This window comes from Neomonachus schauinslandi, chromosome 13 (assembly GCF_002201575.2).
Source record: "Neomonachus schauinslandi chromosome 13, ASM220157v2, whole genome shotgun sequence".
In the NCBI taxonomy this organism is placed as follows: Eukaryota; Metazoa; Chordata; class Mammalia; order Carnivora; family Phocidae; genus Neomonachus; species Neomonachus schauinslandi.
Genome location: NC_058415.1, coordinates 598034 through 622953, shown reverse-complemented (window position 1 = coordinate 622953; position 24920 = coordinate 598034). Strand labels below are relative to the sequence as shown.

The 24920-nt window shown below is 51.0% G+C and overlaps 2 protein-coding genes and 1 pseudogene across 3 annotated transcripts in view; 1 reads left to right on the top strand and 2 right to left on the bottom strand.

The window, feature by feature from the left end:
* IPPK (inositol-pentakisphosphate 2-kinase) overlaps positions 1-1848 on the top strand; it is a 44127-nt gene extending 42279 nt beyond the window's left edge. Inside the window, exon 13 of one of the 2 annotated variants that reach the window (XM_021694412.1) lies at positions 489-1848. In XM_021694412.1, the coding sequence (XP_021550087.1) occupies positions 489-714 (226 nt within the window). In that variant the 3' untranslated portion in view covers positions 715-1848. The remainder of the gene's footprint in view (positions 1-488) is intronic. The other variant, XM_021694411.1, reaches the window with a different exon arrangement.
* A 944-nt stretch (positions 1849-2792) lies between these two features.
* The window catches only part of LOC110584356 (centromere protein P), a 241534-nt gene continuing 219406 nt past the window's right edge, over positions 2793-24920 (bottom strand). Inside the window, exons 6-8 of the mRNA XM_044920666.1 lie at positions 4242-4321; positions 3190-3281; positions 2793-2923 (exon numbers count right to left, since the gene is read on the bottom strand). Coding sequence (XP_044776601.1) covers positions 2793-2923; positions 3190-3281; positions 4242-4321 — 303 coding nt within the window. The remainder of the gene's footprint in view (positions 2924-3189; positions 3282-4241; positions 4322-24920) is intronic.
* LOC110584411 lies at positions 21942-22765 on the bottom strand (annotated as a pseudogene).

Below are 24920 nucleotides of genomic sequence, written 5' to 3'. Positions count from 1 at the left end.
CAGCAATTTTAATACAAAATTCAGAATTAGCCTCAGAGAGGTTGGTTTTAGTACAAATAATTGTTCATTTTCTGTTATAAGCAGAACGACTGTTCTGATGTTTAGACAACCCACAGAATGAAGCCTTAAGAGCAAAACATCAAAACCTGCAGATTCGATTTGAGACTAGAGCATGAAATCAGCTCTCTCGGCAAAGGGGAAGAGCCTCAGGGAGCACGGGCTTCTCAGCAGATGTGGGAAAAGGCGGGTGAAGGGAAGTCTGCTGCGTCGGGTTGAGGAGAGGCCAGGTCGACTTTCTCCTTTCTCTCAGGGCTGGTGATGCCTGACTCCTGGTCAGGTGCCCCCAGGGACTGGGGGATACTTGCCAGTCCTCCCGTCCGTGTGGTGGCGGGTGTCATGGCGGGCCTAGGCGGGGTGTGCACCCTGAGCAGGGTGAGGATTTGGGTATTGGGGGTTCATGTGTCCTGAAGCTGCTCTTCCACTTCCAGCTCCGATCAAAGGCCTATCGTCCCTTCGTCGAGATCCAGGTTTGCTTTCTCCGTGTCTGTGCTGGACCTCGACCTCAAGCCCTATGAGAGCATTCCTCACCAGTACAAACTGGACGGCAAGATAGTCAACTTCTATTCAAAGACTGTACACGCCAAAGATGCAGCTGTGATGTCGACCAGGTTCAAGGAGAGTGAGGACTGCACGTTAGTTCTCCATAAGGTCTAGGCGCTTCCTGTGGGGTCTCTGAAACTTGAACACAGAATGTGAAGGTTGAATGAGAGGGCTCTTTCCCGTTGTGCTGGGTGACCTTTGGCTGTGAATGTTTTTGCTTTTTAACCCGTGTTCAGGTGGGGCTGCGTCTGGGTGACCCGAATGGAAGGCCACCAGAAACACCTTCGAGGATGGGGAGCGCTGGGCGTGAGCGCTGCTGCGTGCGGTGTCCCCACACCTTCTGCTCTGGGCCGCTCCCCCTCCCCACCCAGGGCTCATGTCTAATCTCTGATGTAAAAGCCTTAAGACCCAAGGTTTGGATCTCCTACCACCAGACTCTAACATAGTAAACTTGAATTGTCGCGTACATCTTACCGTTTGGACTTGAAGGAAAACATGGATACTACTGGAACTCTCCCAGCTGAGTTATGCGGTCCCTGTTTCCGTGCGAGCCACCAGGCAGCACAGGTGCAGAGAGCGATGGGTGGCTGGTGCGGATGTGGGTCCTGAGCTGCGTGGACTCGGGGCTCTGGAGGTGCCACGGCCACCGCTCTGCACAGGGCAGGGTCGTCAGGGAGCACGGGACTCAGGTCAGGGGTGGACGCCACTCACTCGAGCGCTTTCTTTTTAGCTGAATGATTTTATCTTTGACTTTAGGGGAGACGAGGCGTTCCTTGCCACGTGAAGTCGCTGCCACAGAGCTGGCGTCGGGGCGGCCCTGCGCCAGGCATTCTGGGTGTTTGGGGAAGTCGCCAGCGTGGCGTGCTCCCACAAGATGAGCGACTCCTGGCTGGCACCAAGAGGGTTCTCGTTGGGGTCACCGTAGGTGTGCCCGGCTGCTAAGAAAACTGTGGGGAATCTTGGCTTTGGTTTTTTATTCTATGGTAGGTTGTACAGATTATTTATATCATTGTTTTGAGGGACTAATGAAGGTTTATTGTAACATAAGATTATAATAGCAAAACCACGGAATTGTATGAAAACGCTTACGTGAAAAATATTTTGCTGATTGTAAATTTTTGTGGGGAATTTTGTGATAACTTGAGAATTATACTTGTTTGAATCAAGCCAGCTCTCCTAGAATTTATTCAGCCTTGTCCTAACATTTGCTTTTTCCACACTCGGAGGTTCAGAAAAATACTCAAATGACACGTGTCTCGTCCGTGTGCGTTGGGGGGCTGTGGAGACGCCCCTCGCAGGGACATGTGTGGAAGCATCTGTGTTGTTTCGGCCTGAGGTCGCTCCTTGTTGCTGGCCTGCGTGAGGATGGGTGTGCACAGGACCCCGGCCCTGCCAGGAGGTGGGTCAGGCCACCTCCCAGGCCCGTCCTGGCTGAAAGCACCAGCGTCCACAGGGGGGACATGCGGACCGACGAGGTCCTGCCCTGTGTGGTCTCCGCCTCACGCTCCGGTGTGGCCCCTTCCCTGACTGTGGTTTCAAGCGATGTTTCTACCGATTCTAACCTTTTAAATGGGGCAGCTGAGGCCAGTGCTGCCCAGGGGGGTGGGGTCGAGTCTATATTACTGCATTTTTTAAGCTGACTGCTCCACTTTCATGTGAAGGCCAAGAAGAGTGAGAGTTCTGCTCTACAGGGCAGGGTGGCAAGGTGGGCGGTGCGTCGCCCCGGTGTCAGGAATGTTAGGGAGTAGGGTCCTCGGGTGGCAAGGGGAGGGCCGATCTCCAGAACACAGGACGCCTCCACCCTCAGACTTGGTGAGAGGTAGGACCAGCTGCTCCCCCCGATCCAAGGATGGACACTCACTCCTATTATTATTAAAAGAATAATAATAAGCTTAACTTTTGAGACATTTTTTTTTTTAAGTAATCTATGCCCCCCGTGTTGGGCTCGAACTCATGACCCTGAGATGAAGAGTTGCACACTCCCCCAACCGAGCCCGCCAGGCGCCCCTAAGCACTGTACGTGCTGCTCGTCCGACATTTTGTATTCCAATAGCTGTGTTTATTTTTCCATGTCCCGACAGTTTATATAGAATGTGCTGAAACTGCACAGACGTGTCCTAAAGGTGTTGTTTCTCTGTGGAACACAGAAACTGTTCGTGTGGAAGATCACACACCTGCGTGTTTGCCTGGAACTAGTCGTAGTCCGCTGTGCAGAGCGACTTTATCAGGCTCTCGAGGGCGGCTTCAATGCCCAGTGCGCCCAGCAGGGCTCGGAAGCTGAGAGGCGCGGTCTCCAGGACTCGGTTCCGGTCCAGCTCCAGGGCTGCGGGGAGAGCAAGCCGGCTGAGACTCTACACCGAGACCCTCCCTCCGTCCCAAACTGTCGTGACCATGGGCACGGACCCGCACGCCAGAGGTGGGGACGGAACAGTCCCTCCTCACCTCTGCTTTCTGATTCCTGATAAACCGATACAAATACTACAGCGAGATTCTCAACTTTTGATTCTTGCTATGAAAACCAGATGACAGAAGCAGGCGTCTGTTGGGCACAGTAAGAAGTCCTCACACCCCCACCCCGGGGGCCCCTACCTTGCTGTGGTGCTTTGGGTAGAAGATCCAGCTTCGGCAAAACCCTCCCTTCTTCATCTATCTGCACCCTCCAAATGATGACCAGCTCGAACCTGAAAGAGGTAAGATGCGTCCCTAAGTGCTGTTTCAAATCGGGTGGGAAGTGTGACCTGTGTGTCACCTGTCACCCTCCCTGAGGAGGTGCTCCTGAAGACGTCTGGCCATGGACACACGCCACATCTGCTCAGGGAAGCACATGTGACATGAACGAAGAGGGAAATGGACCCCGAGACCCAGCAAGATGCTGTTCTGTACCCACAATGTGGTGGTGTGGCCGTGCAGGTGACGTACAGGATGCAGAAAACCTGCAGCGCGGAGCCTGAACCGATAAAGTAGTCTGAAAAGCTTCGGCAGTGATGGGAGGCTGAACTCACCCCGTGACCCAGGAATTTCACTTCCAGCCACAGAAGCCTGGGTCCTCAAGTGTCCGGGGACATGGACAGGAGCGTGAGAAATAGGGGAAAACGATGGATGACCCAAGTGCCCAAGACCCGAAGAAAGCAGAAATACAGCTGATGGAGTAGAACCACCGAGAGTGAACTGCATCCAGCTCCACACATAACCAGAAGCTCACTTTGGATATAGTGTTGAGTAACAAAGGCAAGTCTGAGAGGCCTACAGAATTACAGCACCATCTTAAGATGTGAAAACAAAGCACCTTTAGGCATTCTGACGCAGACCGTGCACACAGACCCCAGTGAGTCCTCCCTTCACCCAGTGCTTGCTGCCTCCCGGCCTTTTCTGAGGCCAGCCCATCAAGACAGCTCCAGCCCTTCCCGACCTCCCCCTGGCTCCCTCCAGCCCTGCAGTGAGCCCAGCAACACTGGCCGTCTCCCCACGTGCCACACCCTGCTCTCCTCCCCACAGCTGCACAGCCAGCACGGCTCACAGACATTTCAAGGTGCCTGGAAGGTAGCTGACATTCGTTTTCTACCGTTTGTGATCCTCGTTTTTAACAGCAAGCAGCCGCCTGGGTGTTGGGGAGGCTGGGCCTGCAGGGCATCCGCACTCACCCTGGCTGGCAGGCGCTCCGGACCACCATGCAGCTGGAGGCGGCCCCCTCCGGGAGGTGCACGGCTGCTGGGTACTTCTCCTGTGGGAGAGGAAGCGGGTACAGAAAAGTCAGGTGACAGAACAGAAGCCAGGAGCCCTCACGAAGGTCTTCAGGTTGCGGGTGCGGGTAGTTCGGCATCATGGTGCCCTGGCGGAGACAGGGAAACTGAAGGCTCCACAAAAACCTGCTCTGGGCTCCTTTGCCTGCTTCTCTTGTTGTTAGGACCTGCACCCCCAGTTTATACAGGCCTCAATGTAGATGCTGTCTGCCCTCCTTGTAAGGGACCAGGACTCAGTGGTTTCTCTAGAAGAGACCACATCAAGGGCAGGACCAGGTGAGAAGGACTGGAAGCCATCATGTGGGTATCCCAGACCTCCAGTGCTAGACACCCCCCGGCGCCAAGGCATCCTGGTTCCGAGGAATAACACCTGGGCCCTCGTCTCTGTTCTCACGGTTCCTGGATGCCTCAGGGGACGTGTGCACCAGACCACCGTCCTCAGTAAAACCCCCCAGGCCCCAAACAAAGACGAGACTCCCTCCTTTCCTTTCCATGTCTCCTGGATGCTCTGTCTGTATCTTTCTAAGTTCAGTAAACTCCGCTCTCACCTCCCGCTGGCTGGCTCACGTTTGATTTCCATCTTGCGCACAGCCAGGGCCCCTCTTGGCTGGTCCTGCAGGAGCGCCTCTGGGGTCTCAGACCCGGCCACCCCACTCCTGCCTCCTGTGTTCACTGGCGCTGCCTGTTCTAGATCTTTCCACTGACCCACGGCCCTCATGTGCCCACACCCTCTACCCCCTCAGTGTTAGCAGGTTAGAGAAGAGCTTCATCCCGATTTCACCTGTTTGTCCCCCAGGGCTCTCCGGCCTTTGGCCACACTGCCTCCCTAGACCCCTCTGCTCTGGGGTGGCCCCTCCGTCTGTCCTGTTCTCGAGACCTGGGTGGCCTGAGAAGACCAGTCACACATGCTCTGCAGTGTTCCTTGCAACTCACCAAGGTGATGCTCGCCCTGACGACCGGTGCTGTCTGCCGGGATGTTCACTGCTGTTCTCTAGAGCTTTAGCATTTGGCCTTAAAAGCCCTTCAAACTGCGGCCCCTGGGCAGGCCCCTGCCATGGTGTCCATCCTCACACTGGCCGCCCAATGGCTCCTGCCCATCTGCATGTCGGGAGCAGGGCCACTGGGGGCCCCCCGTGACCTCTCCGTCAGTCTCCCCCAGAAGTGTGCCTGGCCACCCTGGCTAACAGGGTCTTGGGGAGCATGCTCTGCCAAGCCAGCTTCACGAGGAGATCACATGCCATTTCAGAGTCAAAGGTATTCTCTCTCAAAGAGGGAGATGAAGTGGGATTTCATAGATTTCCAGGCTTGCAACCCTAAGGTAGGGTTGGCTTTCCCCTCCGCCTAATATTGTAGATAAATCTGTCTTCCTATTCCTCGCAGCAGAACTGACTCCTGAACACACACCTGACTTTGAGGTCTGCGCTCCAGGGAGCGGACTGTAGGGCTGGGGGATGGCAGTGAGCCTGTGGGCTCTGGGGCCAGCGTCTGAGACACATCTCCTCTCCCTCCTCCCGCTGTGCTTGGTGTAGAAACAAGACACCTGGGCTGACGCTGAGGTCAGCTGCGAGCCCCGCCGTGTCCCACATGGAGCCTCACGGGACAGAGTGGCAGGGCTAGCGCTGTGGGTGGCAGAACCCGGGGCTTCAGAGGACAGGACCTTCCTGAGGACACAAGTACTCGGTGGACAGAACCCCATCAGCCCCAAGGAGGAGGTCTTGTAGGGACAAAGACGTGTCACAGCTTCTAAAGGGCTAGTGCGAAGACCAGCCTCTGCTGCCAGCGTGAGGCCCGTGCTCCCAGACCTGCGTGTGAGAGACGCCGACAGAGCAAGATCGCATCCAAACACCAAGCCGTTTTGACCAAGTGCTGGGCTCGGCCTGGTTTAGGCTTACAGACAGTTTCTAATTTCAGCCAGTGTGTGTGAGAAAATGTATACCTAAATGTTTTAAATGGAAAGTGCTGGTTGACTTTTAAACCTCAAGCTCTTCTAAATTAATAACAGCTGTAGCTGAGCCGCACGGAGGGACACGTGAGCACGGCAGGGCAGCTCCCAGGCTGTGGGGCGGCCGCCTGAGGCCGGGGCCGGCTCCAGCGTGGGGCCCAGGGGTGCACACGTGCTGCAGGCTCAGCCTCCAGGCGGACCTCACAGCCTGGCCAGGCCTCCTAACAAGCAAAAGGAGGGTTTAGATAAGAAGCGTTCACTAAAAGATATACTTCCTCTAGTTTAAAAACAAACAGGGCGCCTGGGTGGCTCAGTTAAGCGTCTGCCTTCGGCTCAGGTCATGATCCTGGAGTCCTGGGATCGAGCCCCGCATCGGGCTCCCTGCTCAGCAGGGAGTCTGCTTCTCCCTCTGACCCTCCACCCTCTCATGCTCTCTCTCTCATTCTTTCTAATAAAATCTTAACAAACAAACAAACAGAAAACAAGTAGAAATGCTGACGTTAGGAAGAGATCTGGAGAGCTCTTTGGGGGTGTGGTAAGTCGCCTTTTACACAAGGTAGTGACGCGGCCCGTTATCGGCTCCTCGCCCTCCGCGCACAGCACACACCGCAGGGGGGAGAGCACAGAGCAGAGCCCACGGGCCAGCAGCGTGCGGGTGGTGCTGCGGGAGAACAGAGACGCTGTGACGTGGGACGCAGCTCTGAACGCAGACGAGCACATTTTAGCAGTGGTTAGAAGTCTTGCACACGACTCTATCTGATGGGAGGTATCGTTGGGAAGCCGGGGAACGAGCTTTGGGATGTGGGTGCTCTGCACATGCGGGGCGTTAGCCCTCCACAGGAAGCCTGTCCTAAGTGGTGATTCAACAGAGGTGTTTACTCAGCTGCTTGCCACACGCCTCGGGGTCTGCATTCAAGAACTTCCCCGGTGTCTGTGCGGCAGAAGTGGCAGCCGGGGGGACGCTGGTTTGGGGTCAGACCCTTTCACTCCGGAGATTGGCTTTGCTGTTGAAGTGGCTGCTGGTCCAAAGGGAACAGAATTTGTAAGAGCACTGGAGAAAAACCAGCCTTGCGTTTTCGTGCCCGTGATACCAGCCCAGTGCCGAAGGGAAAGGGACCAGGCACCGTGCCTGCCTCCCACTCACACGAATGGGAAACCTTGCATTGAGCTTAAATGCACCCCTGAGTGTCCACAGTTAATTCATCTTGACTTTATGTCTGGCTGATTCAATGATTTTTTTTAAAAATTGAGATAAAATTCACATAACACTCCTTTAAAGTGTATATAATTCAGGGGTTTTAGTGTATTCCAAGGTCGTACAACATCTCTGCAGTCCAGTGTGGAAGCCCTGCTCTTTAGCTACTGCCCCTTCACCCCTCTGTGCCCCCCAGGCATCAGGCAGCGAGCATGGACAGACAGTCCACAGATGTCCCTGTTCTGGGCATTTCAGACAAAGAGAATCATTCGAGATGTGTCTTGTGTGACTGGCCTCTTTGACTTGCACGTTTTCAGGGTGTGAGCACGCCGTAGCCGACCTCCATGCTCACTCCTTTGCGCGGCTAACACCCCACCGTTCATCCATTCATCAGCTGATGGGCATGTGGGGGTTCTTTGCTAAGGCTACCGGAAACAATGCTGCTGTGAACACGGGCGGGCACATGTGTTCTCCTTCCTCATGGTTATGCGCCTGGTAGCAGCACCACTGAGTCCTATGGAAATCCACGTAACCATGGAGGAACTGCCCAACTGCTGCCCATGGCGGCCGCCTGCCTTCATGATTCCATCAGCATTGTCTGAGGGTCCTGATTTCTCTGTCTCCTTGCTGACAACGTTGGTCATCACCCCCTCTTAGAAACTGTTCTTGTCCTCCTGGTGGGTGTGAGGTGGGAGGTCACTGTGGATTTGCATTTCCCTGATTTTCTCTGATGGCCATGGATGCTGAGCCTCTTCACATGTGTTCATTCATCTGCACACCTCCTCTGGAGAAATGTGTGTTCAGATCCTTTGCCTAATTTTTAAACTGGGCTGTTTTTCTTTTTATTATCGAATTATAATAGCTCTTTATATAGTCTGGATACAAATCAGTTGTCAGATAAATGGATTTCTCCCATTCTGTGGATTGTCTTTTTACTTCCTTACTGGCGTCACCCGAGTAAAGTTTTTAATTTTTATGAAGTCCAGTTTATCTATTTTTGTTCTTTTTCTTGCTTGTGCTTTCGGTGTCATAGCTAAGAAACCAATGCTGAACCCAAGGTCACAGAGATTTACACCTATGTTTTTTTTTAAGAGATTTATATTTTTAGCTTTTTTTTTTTTAAGATTTTATTTATTTTTTTGAGAGAGAGAGAGAAACAGCACGAGAGGGGAGAGGGTCAGAGGGAGAAGCAGGCTCCCCGCTGAGCAAGGAGCCTGATGTGGGACTCGATCTGAGGACCCTGGGACCATGACCTGAGCCGAAGGCAGTCACTTAACCAACTGAGCCACCCAGGCGCCCCTATATTTTTAGCTTTTAAAATTAGGTCTTTGATCCATTTTGAGTTAACTTTTGTAGATGATGTAAGGTAGGAGTCCACCTTCATTCTTTTGTCTGGGAATATTCAGCTGTCTCCATATCAAGTCGTTGAAAAGACTGTTCCTCCCCATTTAATTGGATCTGGTCATATTTTAATAACATCTTGTATTTGAAGAGAGTCTCGTCCAGAGTATGTGTGAGGTTTCACCGGGGGACAAAACACATCCCAGACTTTCCAACAGATGTGCCGGGACAAGAACGTATCGATGTAGAAAAGTGAGCCTCCATGCGTAGCACATACACAGACATGAATCACACACCTAAATGTAAGAGCTAAAATTATAAAACTTACTAAAAATAAAAGAATCTTTGTAGTCCTGGATTAGCCAAAGATTTCTCAGGTACGAAACAAAAACTAGGATCCACAAAAGAGAAATAAATTGGGTAACTTCATCAGAATTAGAAATGACCACTCTTCAAAAGGCCAGCCTCAGACTACATGTAAGGAACACTTAGAACTCATTGATAAGAAGACAAACAACCTAGTTTATACAACCGTCAAAGGATTTAAAGATACCTAACCAAAGAAGAGATGTGGAAGGAAAAAGGTAGTATCATTAGTCGTTACCGAAATGCAAATTAAAACCACAGTGAGATACCACCTTGCACCCACCAGAACGGCTAATATAAACACGGCTAACAATACCGAGTTTTGGTGGAGAAGCGGATCTGTTGCTGGTGGAAACTGGGTAAGTCCGGTGCCTTCTTAAGGAGTTAGATATGCAAGCAATCCCATGGCCAAGTATTTACCCGAGGGAAACCAAAACATGTCCAGAGACTTGCATGCAACTGCTCATAAATCAGAGCCCCAAACTGGAAACAGTGAGTGATCCTTTCTGCCCATACACCAGGCCCAGCTCCCCCACAGCAGGTGTGCAAACAACTTGGGCCATCTGTACAACGGAAGGATGTTCGGCAGCAGCGTCATCCACACAAGAGCATGGACTAACCTCAGAAGGCGACACAAAGGGCCACATCTATGAGAGTCTAGAGAAGGAGACAACAGAGCAGAGGTCACGGGGTGAGAGGCAGGAGCAGGGCGGACCACAAGGGCGTCTGTCCAAACTCAGTAAATTACGGCTAAAACAGGTGCATGTTGTTGTACGAAATGAGACCTTGTTTCTACAAGGAACATCCCTCCACTCTCGGGGCCTGGGCAGCTCTGCTCCCCTCAGGAGAAGGGCGTCCTCTGTAAAGCCCTACTTGGCTCCACGCGCGGTCCTGGACGCAGGGATCCAGTGACGAGCCCCATGTCGAGATGCATGTCGTGGTGAACGACTGGGTGGCGGTCTGGGGCCCCCTAAAGCAGGAGGCACTGGGTTCACACCTGAATGATGGCAAGACGGGGGCCCCCCAGAGCCAGCCTGTGCGGGCCTGAGCCGGCTCACTGCGGGAATGTGGAGGAAGGTACAGATGTAGCCGGGAGGTGGGCAGGGCCAGGACACAGAGGCTCAACTCCAGAGCCCAGTGCGTGGCTAGCTGCCGTCCTGACATGGTCGTGCTGGCAGCTAAGGTGTGGAGAGCAGGCACGGCTGGGGTGGTGGGCCTCGTGCCGGACTCTGGTGAAGAACACCCAAGGCACAGAAGTGAGACAAAGGCACAGCAGGTCTACAAGGAGGCCGCGGCGCCAGGAGAAGCAGGGAATGGTGGGAGTGGGCCGCGAGGGGTGTGGTGAGCCAGCCAGCCCTCCCGTCTGCTCGGGCACATGCCTGCGTGGACGGCAGCGGGTGCAGCTGAGAAGGTTAACTGGCGTACTGAGACTCACAAATCTAACCCTCCACAAGCCCACACGCATGGGAACACCTGACCCATCACCGTCCTCCAGCTGTGCTCCTGGGAGCTCACCGACCCCAGACAACAGGACCCGCTGCCTTAGCAGGAAACCCCCATGGGGTCTCCACGGCCTCTCGCATCTGCAAAACTCTCCTTCGGGGTCAGAGCTCCCTGCGTGCGAGGCCCCGGACTCCCCCAGTCCACGGACTGTGCCCTTTAGTAGGCTCACATTTTGGCCATCCAACATAGCACACAAACTCCAAGGAGCTAGGAGAGCCCCCGACTGCTGCTCTAGGTGGGGGCCCGGCAGGGTCTCTGCGACAGCTGCTCATGATTTTCTGGGTCCTGGGAGGGGCTTGTGCAGCTCAGAGGGCCGGCGGCTGGTCAGAGCCATGGGGGCCTCTGTGCTACAGCTCACACCCAAGAACTCGAGACAAATGTTCTCATTATTCCCAGCAACAGAAGACTTAGACGCGCACGTGGAAGAACAACCTGCTCTCACGTGGAAAGAGACGGATAGCTATTTCGTGGCCTCTCTGTGGTCACAGATGTCCCATCATAACCATGCTGCTGTTATGGGCTGAACAAGGGCTTGGTTCCGGGGACTCTGGGACCGTCTATCACCTCTGCAGGCTCATCCACAACCTGACACCCACCATCGATCCTCTGTCTCCACAGCAAGCGGCAGACACGATGCTCCCGACACTCGGCATTTCCCCATGTGGGGCCGTTCTCCCGCTTTACCAAACAGAACCATCCCAACTACCAAATGCCCCTCTCAGTGTTCTGGTCCCTCCTGTGCCCCAGTCCGCCCCCCTTCGTCTGGGCAGTTTAGAGGGTGCGGGCTTCTTTGGCTATGGACGGGCCTCAGCCAGTCTGACATGTCCTCACGATGCCACGTTGGGAGCAGTGTGAACACACTGCGGGGCTAGTGGCCAGAAGTCACCCTTTTTCCTCTGTAACTTCTGTCTTCCCAGGAACAGCCAGAGACCAGGCCACTGTCTGCTGCTTATGGGATGTCCACTCACCAGCCTGGGCCCTGGGGCTGCCTATGGGCTGAGTCAGCCACATGGAGACGGCCAAAGGATGACTGTCTCCATATCCTTCCACATCCATTAGTGGCTTTCCACCAGAGCAACGAGCTTTCCCTCCTCCCTTATTTCTGTACCGGTACTGACTCTCAGCGGGAATCCACGTTTCTCCAAGCCCCGCCAACAACGCCCTTCCCGGGTAAAGAGCCCAGGAGGAGAGGCTGGAGGGATGCGCACGCGGCACGGCCCCTCCGAATGCCCCTGCGCACACATACCAGACACAAACAAGTGCGAGATCACCTCGGTCCTCCCCTCAGGGGCCTCCCCTCTGCCCTCTTCACCCTCAGTGGATTCCCTGCATCAGCCCATCTACAATCTCCCCATTCCCAACGGCACAAGGCGCCTCTTCCTGGAAGGGAAGGCACAGCCAGGAAAGCGCACTATCTTTCCATAATCTAATGGTGCCGCGCGTTTTCTGGGCCATGTGCTGGCCAGGGGCTCTGTCCTTTTGGTCAGAGGAGGGTCTCAGACTGTGACGGCTCGTTCAGAAGAGAGAGGACTACTGTATAGCAGTTCTGGAGAAGAAATCCATCAGAGCATCACCGTCTGGAATAACAGAACCAGCCCCCTGCAGCACTGGGGGCCCCACAAGGCCATGGAGGATTCTCACTGCAAGAGTGCACACTCATGACTTGCATCCAGCTGACATCTTGACAAAGTCCTGAGCGACAAGGCTGGAGAGAAGGAGTCCTATGCTCACATGTTCTCATTACAGAGAGGATGGAAAGACCAGCTCTTCTAGACTCTGTATGTCATGGAAGTAAACACCCACGAGGTGAGACCAAATGCTGCTGAATCACCTCTTGTAAACCACGCTGCTCCAGCTTTCCTAGGTGTGGTCCTGGAAATGGAACACGGACCCAGCTCCTTGCACGTCCATTCCTGGGGCTCTGGGGGTGAGAGGTGGGGGAGCAGACCCCAGGCCCCATGGGTGGGTTGACATGGGGTCCCTGACCTCCTTTAAGATGCAGGCTTCTGGGGGCCCCACACAAAGGAACCACCGGAGAAAATAATTGGGAAATGCTGAGCAGCTCTGTTGGTATATTGCTGGTCTGGAGGGTGGTAAAAAACGTGTCCTAAATGTTGCTTAGTAAAACCAGCAAACTTGTCTTCCAAGCCCACAGAGGCTCATAAACCAGAGAAAGCCAGAATGTCACGGCGGCGTGCAAGCCTCAGGGCCTCCAGGTGTGCGGTCTCCAGCCCCCGGGCCCCCAGGGCCTGTCCAGATGCTTCCACTCCCTGCTGCCCCCCACCTGCCCTTCACCCTTCTGTCTTGTTCTATGAGCCTAGGGAAGAACCAGGGCATCTCAGGAACCCACCTTGTTAGAAATGAAGACTTGGGGGTTTCCCAACAGAAAGTGCCACACAAAGGGTGGCAGCTGTCAGGAAGGGGGGGCACCCAGAGCAGGGGTGGCAAACGGCAGTGGCTGCAGATTCCACACCCCTATGTCCGCACAGCAGCCGGTTAAAATGGTTTTTGCATTTGTAAATGGTCAGAAAAATATCAAAACAAGAGTTTGCGCCATGTGAAAATTATATGAAGTTCAAACTCGAGTGCCCATGCTGAGGTCTCGTGGGAGCACAGGCGGACCTGTCCCCCCCGGAGACCCCTGAGACAAGTAGAAACCTGAGGGGCGGCCAGGGCAGGGCCTGGGGAGACAGCACGTGCCAGAGAAGTCGGGAGGGAACCACACATTTTTCATGGTGTCTCTCCTTGGGGAGTGACCCCAGGGGACAGAAGGAGAGCAGACTGGCCCGCGGCTGTTCAGACTGGGGTCCCTGGATGCGTTTGTCCCACGTGGGCCTCAGAACAGGAGGACAAGCAGTGGGACCTCTCTGCTCCGTTAGACGCGCCCCTCACCCGTCCCTATTCCACCTGGGACCCGTCCTCCGGGGCCCCAGGACTGAATGTGCTCGGTCTTCTTCCTTTTACCCTATCTTCCTCCAACACCTTCTCGTCCCTGGCAGAAGCACCTGTCATTTCTGTGCTGCCACACAGGTCACAGAACGGTTCTGAAGCCTCTATGGGAAAATCTTCCAAGTGAAATTCCTGAGTCCCCATAACCATCTTTCTTGCTACTTCCTTACAGTTTCTGCTACATTTTTCATATTTCATTTTAATTGTATTAAGCTACAAAAACTTCTCAAAAAACCCCTCAGTTACATATTTTATAACTGCATATTTAAGTTTTATTTATCCTTGGTCTGGCTTTATATACTCATAGTGATTTCTGTTCTGGGGGACACAGTGTGTTCGGAGCTGGGCCATCTCACGGGCACCCTGCCCGCCCTGTCTTTTGACTTTATCCAGGAAGAACCTGTTCACTCGGTGAAGAGGTAAGAGGGACCATGCCGTTCCCCTGTAAACAGCTCACCTGCCATACAGGAAATCCGGACACATGTGTCCCCCTCCGGTTTCTTATCTGGGCCTCTTTCCTCCATACAACCACCCACCCCGACCGCCCACGGGGTGCCGCTCGAGGGATATGGCTCTGCCTCTGCCGGAGCGGTTCTGAGAGCAGCTCCGAGGGGCAGGGGCTCCAGCGCCGGCGGGGGGGACAAACCATCCGCCTCACCCACCCCTTCTTGTCCAGGGACTCAGGGGCCCGTCCAGACCGCAAGGCCCCCCAAACATGCCCTCATCCCCTCTCCACAGCAAGCAGCACTTTCAGGAAACCAAGCAGTTGCTGACGCCCGAGGTGACGGCATGAAATGTGGCCAAACATCTCGGCTAGAAAATGGCATTGAAAGAAGGATGTGGGACTCGTAGAGAGAACTAAAGTTTACAGACACAGTTCTCCCACGCCCCCACCCTGTTTGAGAATTGAAACAGGGAAACCGGGCAAACAAAATCAGTCATGAACGCAGCCGAGGAACACACCGGCAGTCCATCTGAGGGCAACCGCATGAGGGTTCTGAGACCTTGGTGTCACTGCAGGTGTTGATGCTGGTGGGAGCAGACCAAGCAGCAGCCCTGAGTGTCCTGAGCCAAAACGCAGTTCTGTCCCCTCCCCAACTAAGAAGTTCAAAGGTGAGCCAAACTGGTTTCTTTTAAAATCATCAGAAATGGTCGTTAAGAAGCTGAATACACACGTATAAATGGAAGAATGCCAGAAACTCTTTAGACGTTGGGACGCCTGGGCAGCTCAGTCGCTGAGCATCTGCCTGCAGCTCAGGTCGTGATCCCAGGGGCCTGGGATCGAGCCCTGCATCGGGCTCCCTGCTCAGCGGGGAGTCTGCTTCTCCCTCTGCTGCTCCCCCTGCTCATGCTCTCTGTCAAATAAATAAATCTTTAAAAAAATAAAATTCAAGGGTGCCTGGGTGGCTCAGTCGTTAAGCGTCTGCCTTCGGCTCAGGTCAGGATCCCAGGGTCCTGGGATCGAGCCCCGCATCGGGCTCCCTGCTCTGCGGAGAGCCTGCTTCTCCCTCTCCCACTCCCCCTGCTTGTGTTCCCTCTCTCGCTGTGTCTCTCTCTGTCAAATAAATAAGAATAAAATCTTTAAAAAAAAAAAAAAAAGCAAAAGGATGGAAAATGATAGGCTATACAAATATAATTTTAAAAAAGCAACAGGGGCGCCTGGGTGGCTCAGTCGTTAAGCGTCTGCCTTCGGCTCAGGTCACGATCCCAGGGTCCTGGGATCGAGCCCCGCATCAGGCTCCCTGCTCTGCGGAGAGCCTGCTTCTCCCTCTCCCATCCCCCCTGCTCATGTTCCCTCTCTCGCTGTGTCTGTCAAATAAATAAATAAAATCTTTAAAAAACAAAACAAAACAACTCTTTAGAGGTAATTTATCAACTTTCTCTTCATGTACGTATGAATACGTAATCATGCGCACAAAATAACGAAATGCAAGCAGATAATGAACGTAACATTCCAGATATTCACTGGCAGTTTTATCATTACTAAGGTTTAAACTCTCATTATTTCATAAATGTCGAAGTACTGTTGTCCAAAACATTGAAGCTAGTTTTAAAGTTAATTGTGGTCTCATTTAATTTTTTTGAGGGGGGGGGCAGCAAAGCAAGGTTTATTGAGTGATAGTACCGGTCTCACTTAATTTTTTTTTCACACTTTGAGTTTTTTTTTTTAATTTTTTATTTATTTTTTTAATTTATTTGCGAGAGAGAGAATGAGAGAGAGCACAAAAGGGAGGAGGGTCAGAGGGAGAAGCAGACCCCCCGCCGAGCAGGGAGCCTGATGCGGGACTCGATCCCGGGACTCCAGGATCACAACCTGAGCCGAAGGCAGTCGCCCAACCGACTGAGCCACCCAGGCGCCCCACACTTTGAGTTTCTAAGGTCTCGAGTTTATCTTCCAAAACACAAATCGCACACACACAATTTACCCATAACCTCCGCAGGCCCTCGACATGCACACGCTCATGCCACCCTCTCCAGCCGCACGCCATCACCAGCAGAATGCCCATTTAGATGAAACTGAAACGGGTATTAATCAGGAAATCATGATAATCACTCAAGATGACACAAGGATAAACTGATTCAAGCTTTAGGCAGGCAGATTCCGGACACTGAGCTTGTGAACTTTCTACCATGTGTTTCTGAATTCAAATATAGTTGTAATACACAGGACAGTGTTGTTATAATCAGCTTGTAACATGATTCATTCTGGCAACACGGCTTTGATGGTAGCAACGAAAACATCTGCTGGGAAACACAAGCGTCCCTAAAGTCTGTTCATATATTCCACATCACGTGCCCGATGTGAATGAGGCTTGAGTTCCCAACCATAAAGGGCTCCCGATCTAGTACAAGAAACTTGCTATGCCCATTTCTTACTACAAGTGCTCAGTTTTCTCTCCAGAGTGTGGGCCATTCCTGGCAGCTCCTGTCTTCCTCAGACAGGCCCCCTGCCGGTGTGGAGACAACCCTCCCACCTGCAGAGGCTCCTCAGGACAAAGGCACAGCGCCTTTGCCTTCGTGGCTTGGGCCTCCGCTCCCTCTGTCCTCACGGGACACCACAATCCCACCTGCTTCCCAGGCGCTCATGCTGCGCCCCCGCCCCATGCACTCCTCACCCATGTGCATCCTCTCTGCCGCCATGCCAGAATGGCGGGGCAAAGAAAGGCTGTGTTGCAATTGTCCATGTTTGAAGCCTTTCATGTTTAATGATATTTTTAATTTTTAATTTTCCCTTAAACTTGATGAATAGTTTGGATATAGAATTTAAGGATGACTTATTTATTTATTAAGATTTTATTTATTTTAGAGAGTATGATCAGGGGAAGGGGCAGAGGTAGAGGGACAAACAGACTCCATCTCAGGACCCCCAGATCATGACCTGAGCTGAAATCAGGAGCTGGGTGCCCAACTGACTGAGCCACCCAGGCGGCCCAACGGTGCCATATTTAAATTATATTTTGCATATAGAGCTAATGAATACAGGGCAAGAGAATTAACCCACGAGGGGGAAACAAGGCTCCGTGAAACAGTGCATCCCATTTGCAGGACAGCCCAAGTTTTGTCTCATCTTTACATGTTGAAGCACAGGATACTTTTTGAGGCGCGGTCTAAAATGATGCCCATTTGAAGAATAAGAAAAACATGTCTCAGAGACATGCCAGGCTGCTCCAATGACTCAGAGCCCCAAGTAAAGCCCCTTGTGCCTTTCTTGAAGCCGACTGCAGGGGACCCCTAGCGCAGCTCAGTGCTGACCAGAGGGGAGGAGGGCAGCGCAACGCACGCCGAAACCAGGACAGTTATGCTGCGGGATCCTCTGTGAAGGGGCTCCTCCAAGGCCCTCTACCAAATTAAAAAAATAAATAAACCTTATTTTTTAGAAGATCTGGCAGATGGTACAGAGTTCCCATATTATTAATATCTAACACTGATGTGGTATGTTTGTCACCTTTATCACCAACATCCAGACTTTATTCAGTTTTCCTCAGTTTTTCCTTCTTGTCCTTTTCCAGGCTCAGGATTTCCACCTTTGGAAAATCTCCCTGGACAGCCTTTATGTCCTGCTATAGGTTTAAGCATTATGCTCATTTTAGTTAGGGGCTCTCATTTTTCACTTAAGGAATCTGAGGAAAAATGCATTGTTGTTCTTTGGGTCCTAGAACAACACAGGCCTTCTGGTCTGGCCACAAACCACATGGCCAACCCACTGGCCCCCTCACTGCTGGCCTGGGCAGGAGGAAGGCCCATCTGGCCCTGGCTTTGACTTGAGACTCAGAACAGGCAGGTAAAAACACTGAAAATTCACACTCTGACATGTTCATTTCTCTTCAGACCACCTGTGAACTCATCATGATTCATATTTTCATCATGGAGTATCTCTTGAATTGGGAAATGAGGGCAGAGGATTTTCTCTGCTGTCCTGAATGGCTTTATGCTCCTCGAGGAGCTCTCCGTAAACATTTCAGGTTCACGCTCTCTCACCTGATGAACCTGGTCTGACCCACTCAGGGTGGCACGGTTGTGGGCCGTCAAGCCTGGCGAGCTTTCTTTTGGCAACAGATCCGCCCCATTCACAAGATCGGCTCAGGTCATCATCACAGACTATCAGCTTCTCACAAATGGCCAATGGCCCATCCTGGGCCAACCAACAGGTGGACAGAGCCTTTGCCTGCAGGGGACACTTGGCGGGAGAGAGACCTAGGGGTTGTAGGCGGCCTCCTCCAGAGGCCTGTGGGGGGATGGGGGAGTCCTCCATCTCGGTTCAATCTCAAGCTCAGGTAACCCTTTCTTGGACTGCTTGAGCCATTCCAGCCCTCTACTACTACTGGAGCCACTCACTTTCCTTTCTTGCGAAGCCGGTGTGAGCTTGTTTCTGTCCCATCCTCTGTCACTTGTGTTAAGAGAGTTCTAATAAAAACACTGGCCACTTTGTTAAACGTTGGGTATATCCTAAGGAACAGAGTAAGACTGCGCATCAGGGAAATACACACAGAAACCATGATGGACCAGGACAACATACACACCTGCGTGGCTGCAGACAAGTGACGAACCAGAGCCTGTGGCCGCCTGTGGGTGGGTACGGTTGCTTTGGAAAACGCTCTGGCAATGCCCCCGAAGCTGAACATATGTCTACCCCCCAACTCCGCAGGCCCGGCAACATAAATACGTACCTGTGTCACCAACAGACACGGGCAAAGCAGCACTATTTACAAACCAAGAACAGAGTCCTGGGTGAGCCTTGTGGCTCATCCACATGACGGAAGGCCACAGGCCACATGGAGGGATGTCCGGACACAGAACTGTTGCGCTCTGTGGCCCTGTGGGAAGCGGCTGGACTCAGCTCGAGGGCTTGGGGGCTGCGTGTTCTGCTTCCGCATCCGGCTGGTGGCCAAGTTCATTCTGTGAAAAATTAGCCAACTGTGTATTTGCAGTGTGTGCCTTTGTCTGTATGTATATATTTCAACCAAAATAAAAACATGGAAGAGAGCATCCCTGAGCCCATGAAGCATACGACCCCACAGAGAAGACGGACAGACAGACCAGCCTCCTCTCTGCTGCTGCCAACCAGGGTAGAGAATGCTTTGTTCCTTTTTCATCTGGAAGCCCGTAGCCACCCTGACTACTCAGCTGTCTCATCTGTCCTGAGGAGTAGTGGCCACAAATGCTTGGAATACTTGTAGAGATGCTCCAGGACTTGGTACCAAGAACATAAAATCTACTTTGTCTCCCCTGATCTTCCTGGAGTAAGAGTAGTACCTGGGAGCCTTTCTTGATGCAGAGGTCCCCGAGTTACTGTTTTGGGGAGCAATCAAAAATTCTTTCCTTGGCTCATGATCTATAGACAAGGGCACATCTTCCAATAGGTATTATTTGGATTTTTTTCCCCTGAAGGTCTTATGCACAGGAGTTTGTATTGCTTTTCTGTGTGTTCTGAATAGTTTTTAGTACAATTCCTCCCTCCTGGTATTTCAATGTGTGGAAAAGCTTAAAGTTGTCTGAAAACATGGAGATTTTACTGTTGACTCCCCCTTGGCTCCTTTACATGAAAGCTCAAATGCTTTACACTCTCTATTCTGAAAACACAGGGCACATGATTTTGTTCAAGTAGAATTAGTTGGATCGTGTTTGAAATAAAAGGGCCAAAAGCTGCAGCTTAGAAATCTTTGCTACATGAAAATTCAGTTGTAAAGACATTTGTTGGGCACCTGGGTGGCTCAGTTGGTTAAGCAACTGCCTTCGGCTCAGGTCATGATCCTGGAGTCCCTGGATCGAGTCCGGCATCGGGCTCCCTGCTCAGCAGGGAGTCTGCTTCTCCCTCTGACCCTAACCCCTCTCATGTGCTCTCTCTCATTCTCTCTCTCTCAAATAAATAAATAAAATCTTTAAAAAAAAAAAAAAAAAAGACATTTGTTTACATGTTTGTAAGCTTTCTGCTTATCTTTCTTAAGAATTCAGCTAATCTGTAAGTTTAAATAACATTTGAATAAACACAGTAATTTCCAGAGGCTGAGGCTGAAATGGGAAAGGCCTGCACAATTTTTAGCTTTGTTTGGGAACAGAGAGATGTCGTGCAGAAGGGCTGGCAGAGGCCTGCACAACTATCCAACATGGACAGTGCAGCCCAGCAATAGCGGGAAGCGGAATCAGAGGCTGGGTCACAGAGTTTAAAGACAAAAGAGCCAAGGGACAGATTCCAGTTTCCTAAAAGTGGTACTTCAGCCTTGGACAAATACAAATTCCAGGCTGTTTTTGAAAATCAAGTAGCTGTAAGCACAGCATTTACACATTTGGAACAAAAGGAGGGCTGTTTCCACACACACTGAATGCCCAACAGATGGGTTCTACTGCCTTATAAAGCAAGAAAATGCAGAGAAGATACCAAAGTTTGATTCTGAACAACTCAGAACGAGTGGTGAGCAATCTGTTACACTAACAGAGCTAGAGGAGCGGAGAGCGCTGTGCTGGCGTGTGCCCCCACTGACACACAGGAGTGGACTGGCTCCACCAGGGCCTCCATCCTTCTGAAGCACCTGCACATGTCCGGACCCTTTCTGTCCACACCTCTGTACGTGGAAGTGGTGATGCTGTTCTCATAAAGGGCTCGTGAATGTCTGGCCTGAAGACCCTGCCTTCGGTGAACATGGTTAGGGACGAAGGAAATCATGTAACTAATCACAGGAGGTAGACGATTACCTCAAACATGCTTCTACTGAATAACTAAACTTTAAGTTCTTGGGGAAAAATATAATCAGCTTTTTTGGGGGTGGGGGTGGATAGTGATGGTGCCAGGGTGGCAGTTTGTGTTTGTCAGACAAATACACTATTAGAAACACATTAAAAACTTCATAATCAAAGACTGAATCAAAACTGGTGGTGTCAGGATATATGAACATATGGTTATTCTCAATTTAAATCACAACTAGACTTTGTAAGACAAGGTAGTTTAGAAAGGCGTTCAACAATAATTTTAGGTATCATAAACAGCTTGAGATAAGATGGTTCCATGAAAACACTAGATTTGCAGGATACTTAGGATGAAATCTACCTTAAAAGCATACAAAATGACTTCACACCCACTGGGACAGCTATAATAAAAAAAAGACAGGGGCGCCTGGCTGGCTCGTTCGGAAGAGCGTGCAACTCTTGAATTTGGGGTTGTGAGTTTGAGCCCCACGTGGCAGGGTAGAGCCCTCGCATGTTGCTGGTGGGAATGTAAACTGGGGCAGCACTGGGTGAAACAGCTCCCGAGCTCCTCTAACATTCTGAAATGATGCATTCCGGCCGACGTGCAGCGCTAGCTGTTCCTAGTCACGCAGGGCTTGCGTCTGGTCACCAGCCGGGAGGGACACGACACTCCCCAGGGCTGCCTGTGCAAACCCCCATGGACAGAGGGGGCCCGACAAGGAACACCCCCTCCCTGCCAGGACCCCGGAGCAGGTTCTGCTGATCTGCCTTGTTTCAAGCTTCTTAACCCAACTCACATTTTCCATCAAACTATCCTTCTGTTCTTCTGATTTCTTTAGATAAATCTTCTAATTTTCTCTGTAGCAACGTTTAACCTGTTGTTTGATTAATCCACTGGCTTTACAACTGTTTAAATCCTAATGACATTTTAAAAAACCATATATGTCAAATCTGTTTCTTTTTTGAATAGGCTTTTGGAAAGAGCTGTCCTCCTGAATTAGGTTTCTATTTGTTATTATGTTGATAACCTTAAACTTTTGCCTTGCAGTTTTCGTCCAGAGTTTTCTAGAATTCTCACTTAATGCAGGCTTGTTTTTTTCAATTAATGTATAGTTGTTTTTTTTTTTTGACATGGAATGTTAGAAATTTCTTTATTCTTACTTATTTTTATTAAGCACCAGCTTAATACTGCAGAAAATTTCAAATCACCCATTTTTCCCTCCCTCACCCAAATTCTTGATAAAGAGCTCTTCAAGTGAAGACATGCTCTCTTCTCTCTTCTGTATAAAACTTTGTCAAATAAAGGCAAATAACTGTGTACATCTTGCTGTAAAATGCTGCCCACGGCTGTGGAAAGTGTCTGCTCAGGCTCCTTTCACTGCCCAGGTCCTGAAAGACTCTTGTTCATGAACTGCCTCTTCACAAAGCAAGTCCACCACTTGCTAGGTTTATCATTCTGAGGGTCAAAGACTTTCTCACAAAGTCTCAGTCCAGTCTCTTGTCTCAGCTGCTGTAAGTAGGCCCTCATCACCTCATCTTCCTGTTTGTTTGCAGGTTTGGCATAAATTGCATTAAGTGGAAAACCAGGCTCTCCAGGAATGGGAAAATTAGTGATTCCCAGCGTATACATTTCTTTTTCACCTTGGTTTTGGAATTGCACTTCTGGAGTTTCTTTAGACACTCAGAAATGTAGAGAGTTATATATATCAAGGTTCTATCAGCTTCATTCTTAATCTCATAGTTTTTGAAGAAGACATTGGCCTTAAAATAATAGATGGCTTCATCCACAATATCTGTATCTTTTGTCACTCTAGGGGCAGGTCCTTTGAACTGACTTCTGATAAGCAACAGTGCCATGTTTCCAATGAGTTTGGTGTCAGGGTCCATGAGAGAAGAGTGGTAAGCCGGCATCTTGGCGGCGCTGGTGTTTCAAGATAGACGAGGAGGTTGGGGTTCCTCAATTAATGTATAGTTTTTAATGTGCACTAGCTTCAGCTGGGTCATTTTCTTCTGTGTCAGCTCTGTAGGAAGGGCTGTGAAAATGTCCCCGGGCCACAATCTACCTTCCCTCCAGGCTTGAGCCTGGTGCAGGCCAGGTGTCTATTCCAGGGGTGAGGCAGGTTCACCTCCTACCCTCATTCTTTGCAGCCCCGGGGGTGGGGTGGGGTGGGGAGAAGTCTCAGAGGCTCTGGGGGACCTGCCCCTAGTTGCCATCTTCCCCTTTGTGGGTGAGAACAAGCCAGCCCCAGCCCCAGGGACTGCCCTGCCTTTCATTTCTCTCCTCATTTCCTGCTCTCAGAACATCTCTACTTCTTTCTTTTGAGCTTGACAATGTACTTAAGACACATTAAACTTAATCCAGAATTTCTGTACTTTTCAAATGGTGGGGGAAGACAGGTGTATTATCTCACCCTGCGTATTTCTAGAAACATCCCAGTCTGCTTTTTGCTAAGAAATATTCCATTTCCCTTTCTTTTACATTATACAGGTAATTAACACCTGCATTCTCACTACAGCAGTTAAGTGGTTAAAGATACAGACCCCCACCTCCCCTTGATGTATCTATTCCAGGTGCCACCCCCCTCCCTGGGTGAGTGTCTTGCGGATCTCCTCCCCCCTGCAGATTTACCTGGACCCATAGCAAATAGGTGGAATTGTGGAGCCCACGTGCAGCCAGCAGGCCCGCTTCCAAGTATTTATACAAGTACAGTAAAGCTCATGTTCAGAAGGGGTCAAAAGGTACAAACTTCCAGTTATAAAAGAAGTCCTTGGGATAGAATGCACAGCATAGTGACTGTAGTTAACAATACTGTATTACATATTTGAAAGTTACTAAGAGATCTTAAAAGTTCTCGTCACAAGAAAAAACAATCTGTAACTCCGTGTGTTGATGGGTGTTAATTAGACTCACCATAGTGATGATTCTCCAGTGTATATGAATATCAAATCATTATGCTGTAACCTGGAACTAATTTGGTGTTATAGGTCAATTATACCTCAATGAAGAAACACAATGTTCACACAAAAATACTAAAATGTTTATAGCAGCTTTAAGATGAATCACCCAAATGTCCTTCAACTGGTGAGGTCCATCCACAGCATGGGCCCAGCCACGGACACACAGGCACCATGGGTGACTCAAATGCATTCTGCCCAGGGATGGACCCAGACTGCAAAGCCTGTATACCATATGAGTCTGGAAATGACAAAATTACAGGCTCAGAAAAGAGATGGGTGGTTGCGAGGGGCTGTGGGTGAGGACAGAGGTTGACCACCAAGGGTTGCCAGGGAATTTCTTAGGACAGCAGGAGTTCTTATCTTGATTGTGGGGGTGGTCACATGACAGTGTGCATTTGTCAAGCTACTGAAAATTCACAGGTGTATGGAAATTATCCCTCAGCTAAAAATACCTCGATATAAAAAAATTTAATAAAATCATACTACACCCATTCTGTATTCTCTTGTTCTTCGCTCTACAACGTGTACTGCAGAGCTTTTCCTGAGAAGACAGAGTTGCTGTTAATGGCCACGTACTGTTCCTCCGTGTGCACTGATCAAAGGTGTCAGCCCACAAGGCAGAAGCTCCTCAGAGGAGGGCTGGCTGGGGCACCGAACAACAGGAGTTCCCCCACAGCCACCACGTGCCGCTGGGCGCTCTCCCCCGGGGGTAAGGCTACTCCACAGAGCACAAGAACTCCCCCACAAAACTCAGTATGAACCTCAAAGACTGATGCTGCCACACATCACAAGAAGGTGTGACCGAGTTATTGCTCATACACGGAGGATCCTGGGGAGGGAAGGCAGCTCTCAAGCTGCTCGACAGCAGGATGGGCAACCGGCTCTAACTTTCACTGTGGTTGGGGTGAACGTGCTGGCACCAAGTAGGCAGCACGCAGGCTTTCTTTCAGATTGCCCAGATGTGGACAGGAAGGAGGTGAAGGTTGGAGAGCTGTAAGCAGCCCAGTACCAAGAATGGAGTCCAGCTCTTCGTTACAGAGTATCACTAAATTCATGATTCGCTAAATACCACACCTCTCCAAAATTATCCTCCTCAGACATGAAGGTTTCCATGTCACTCTCCTCCCTCAAGAATGTCAAGTGA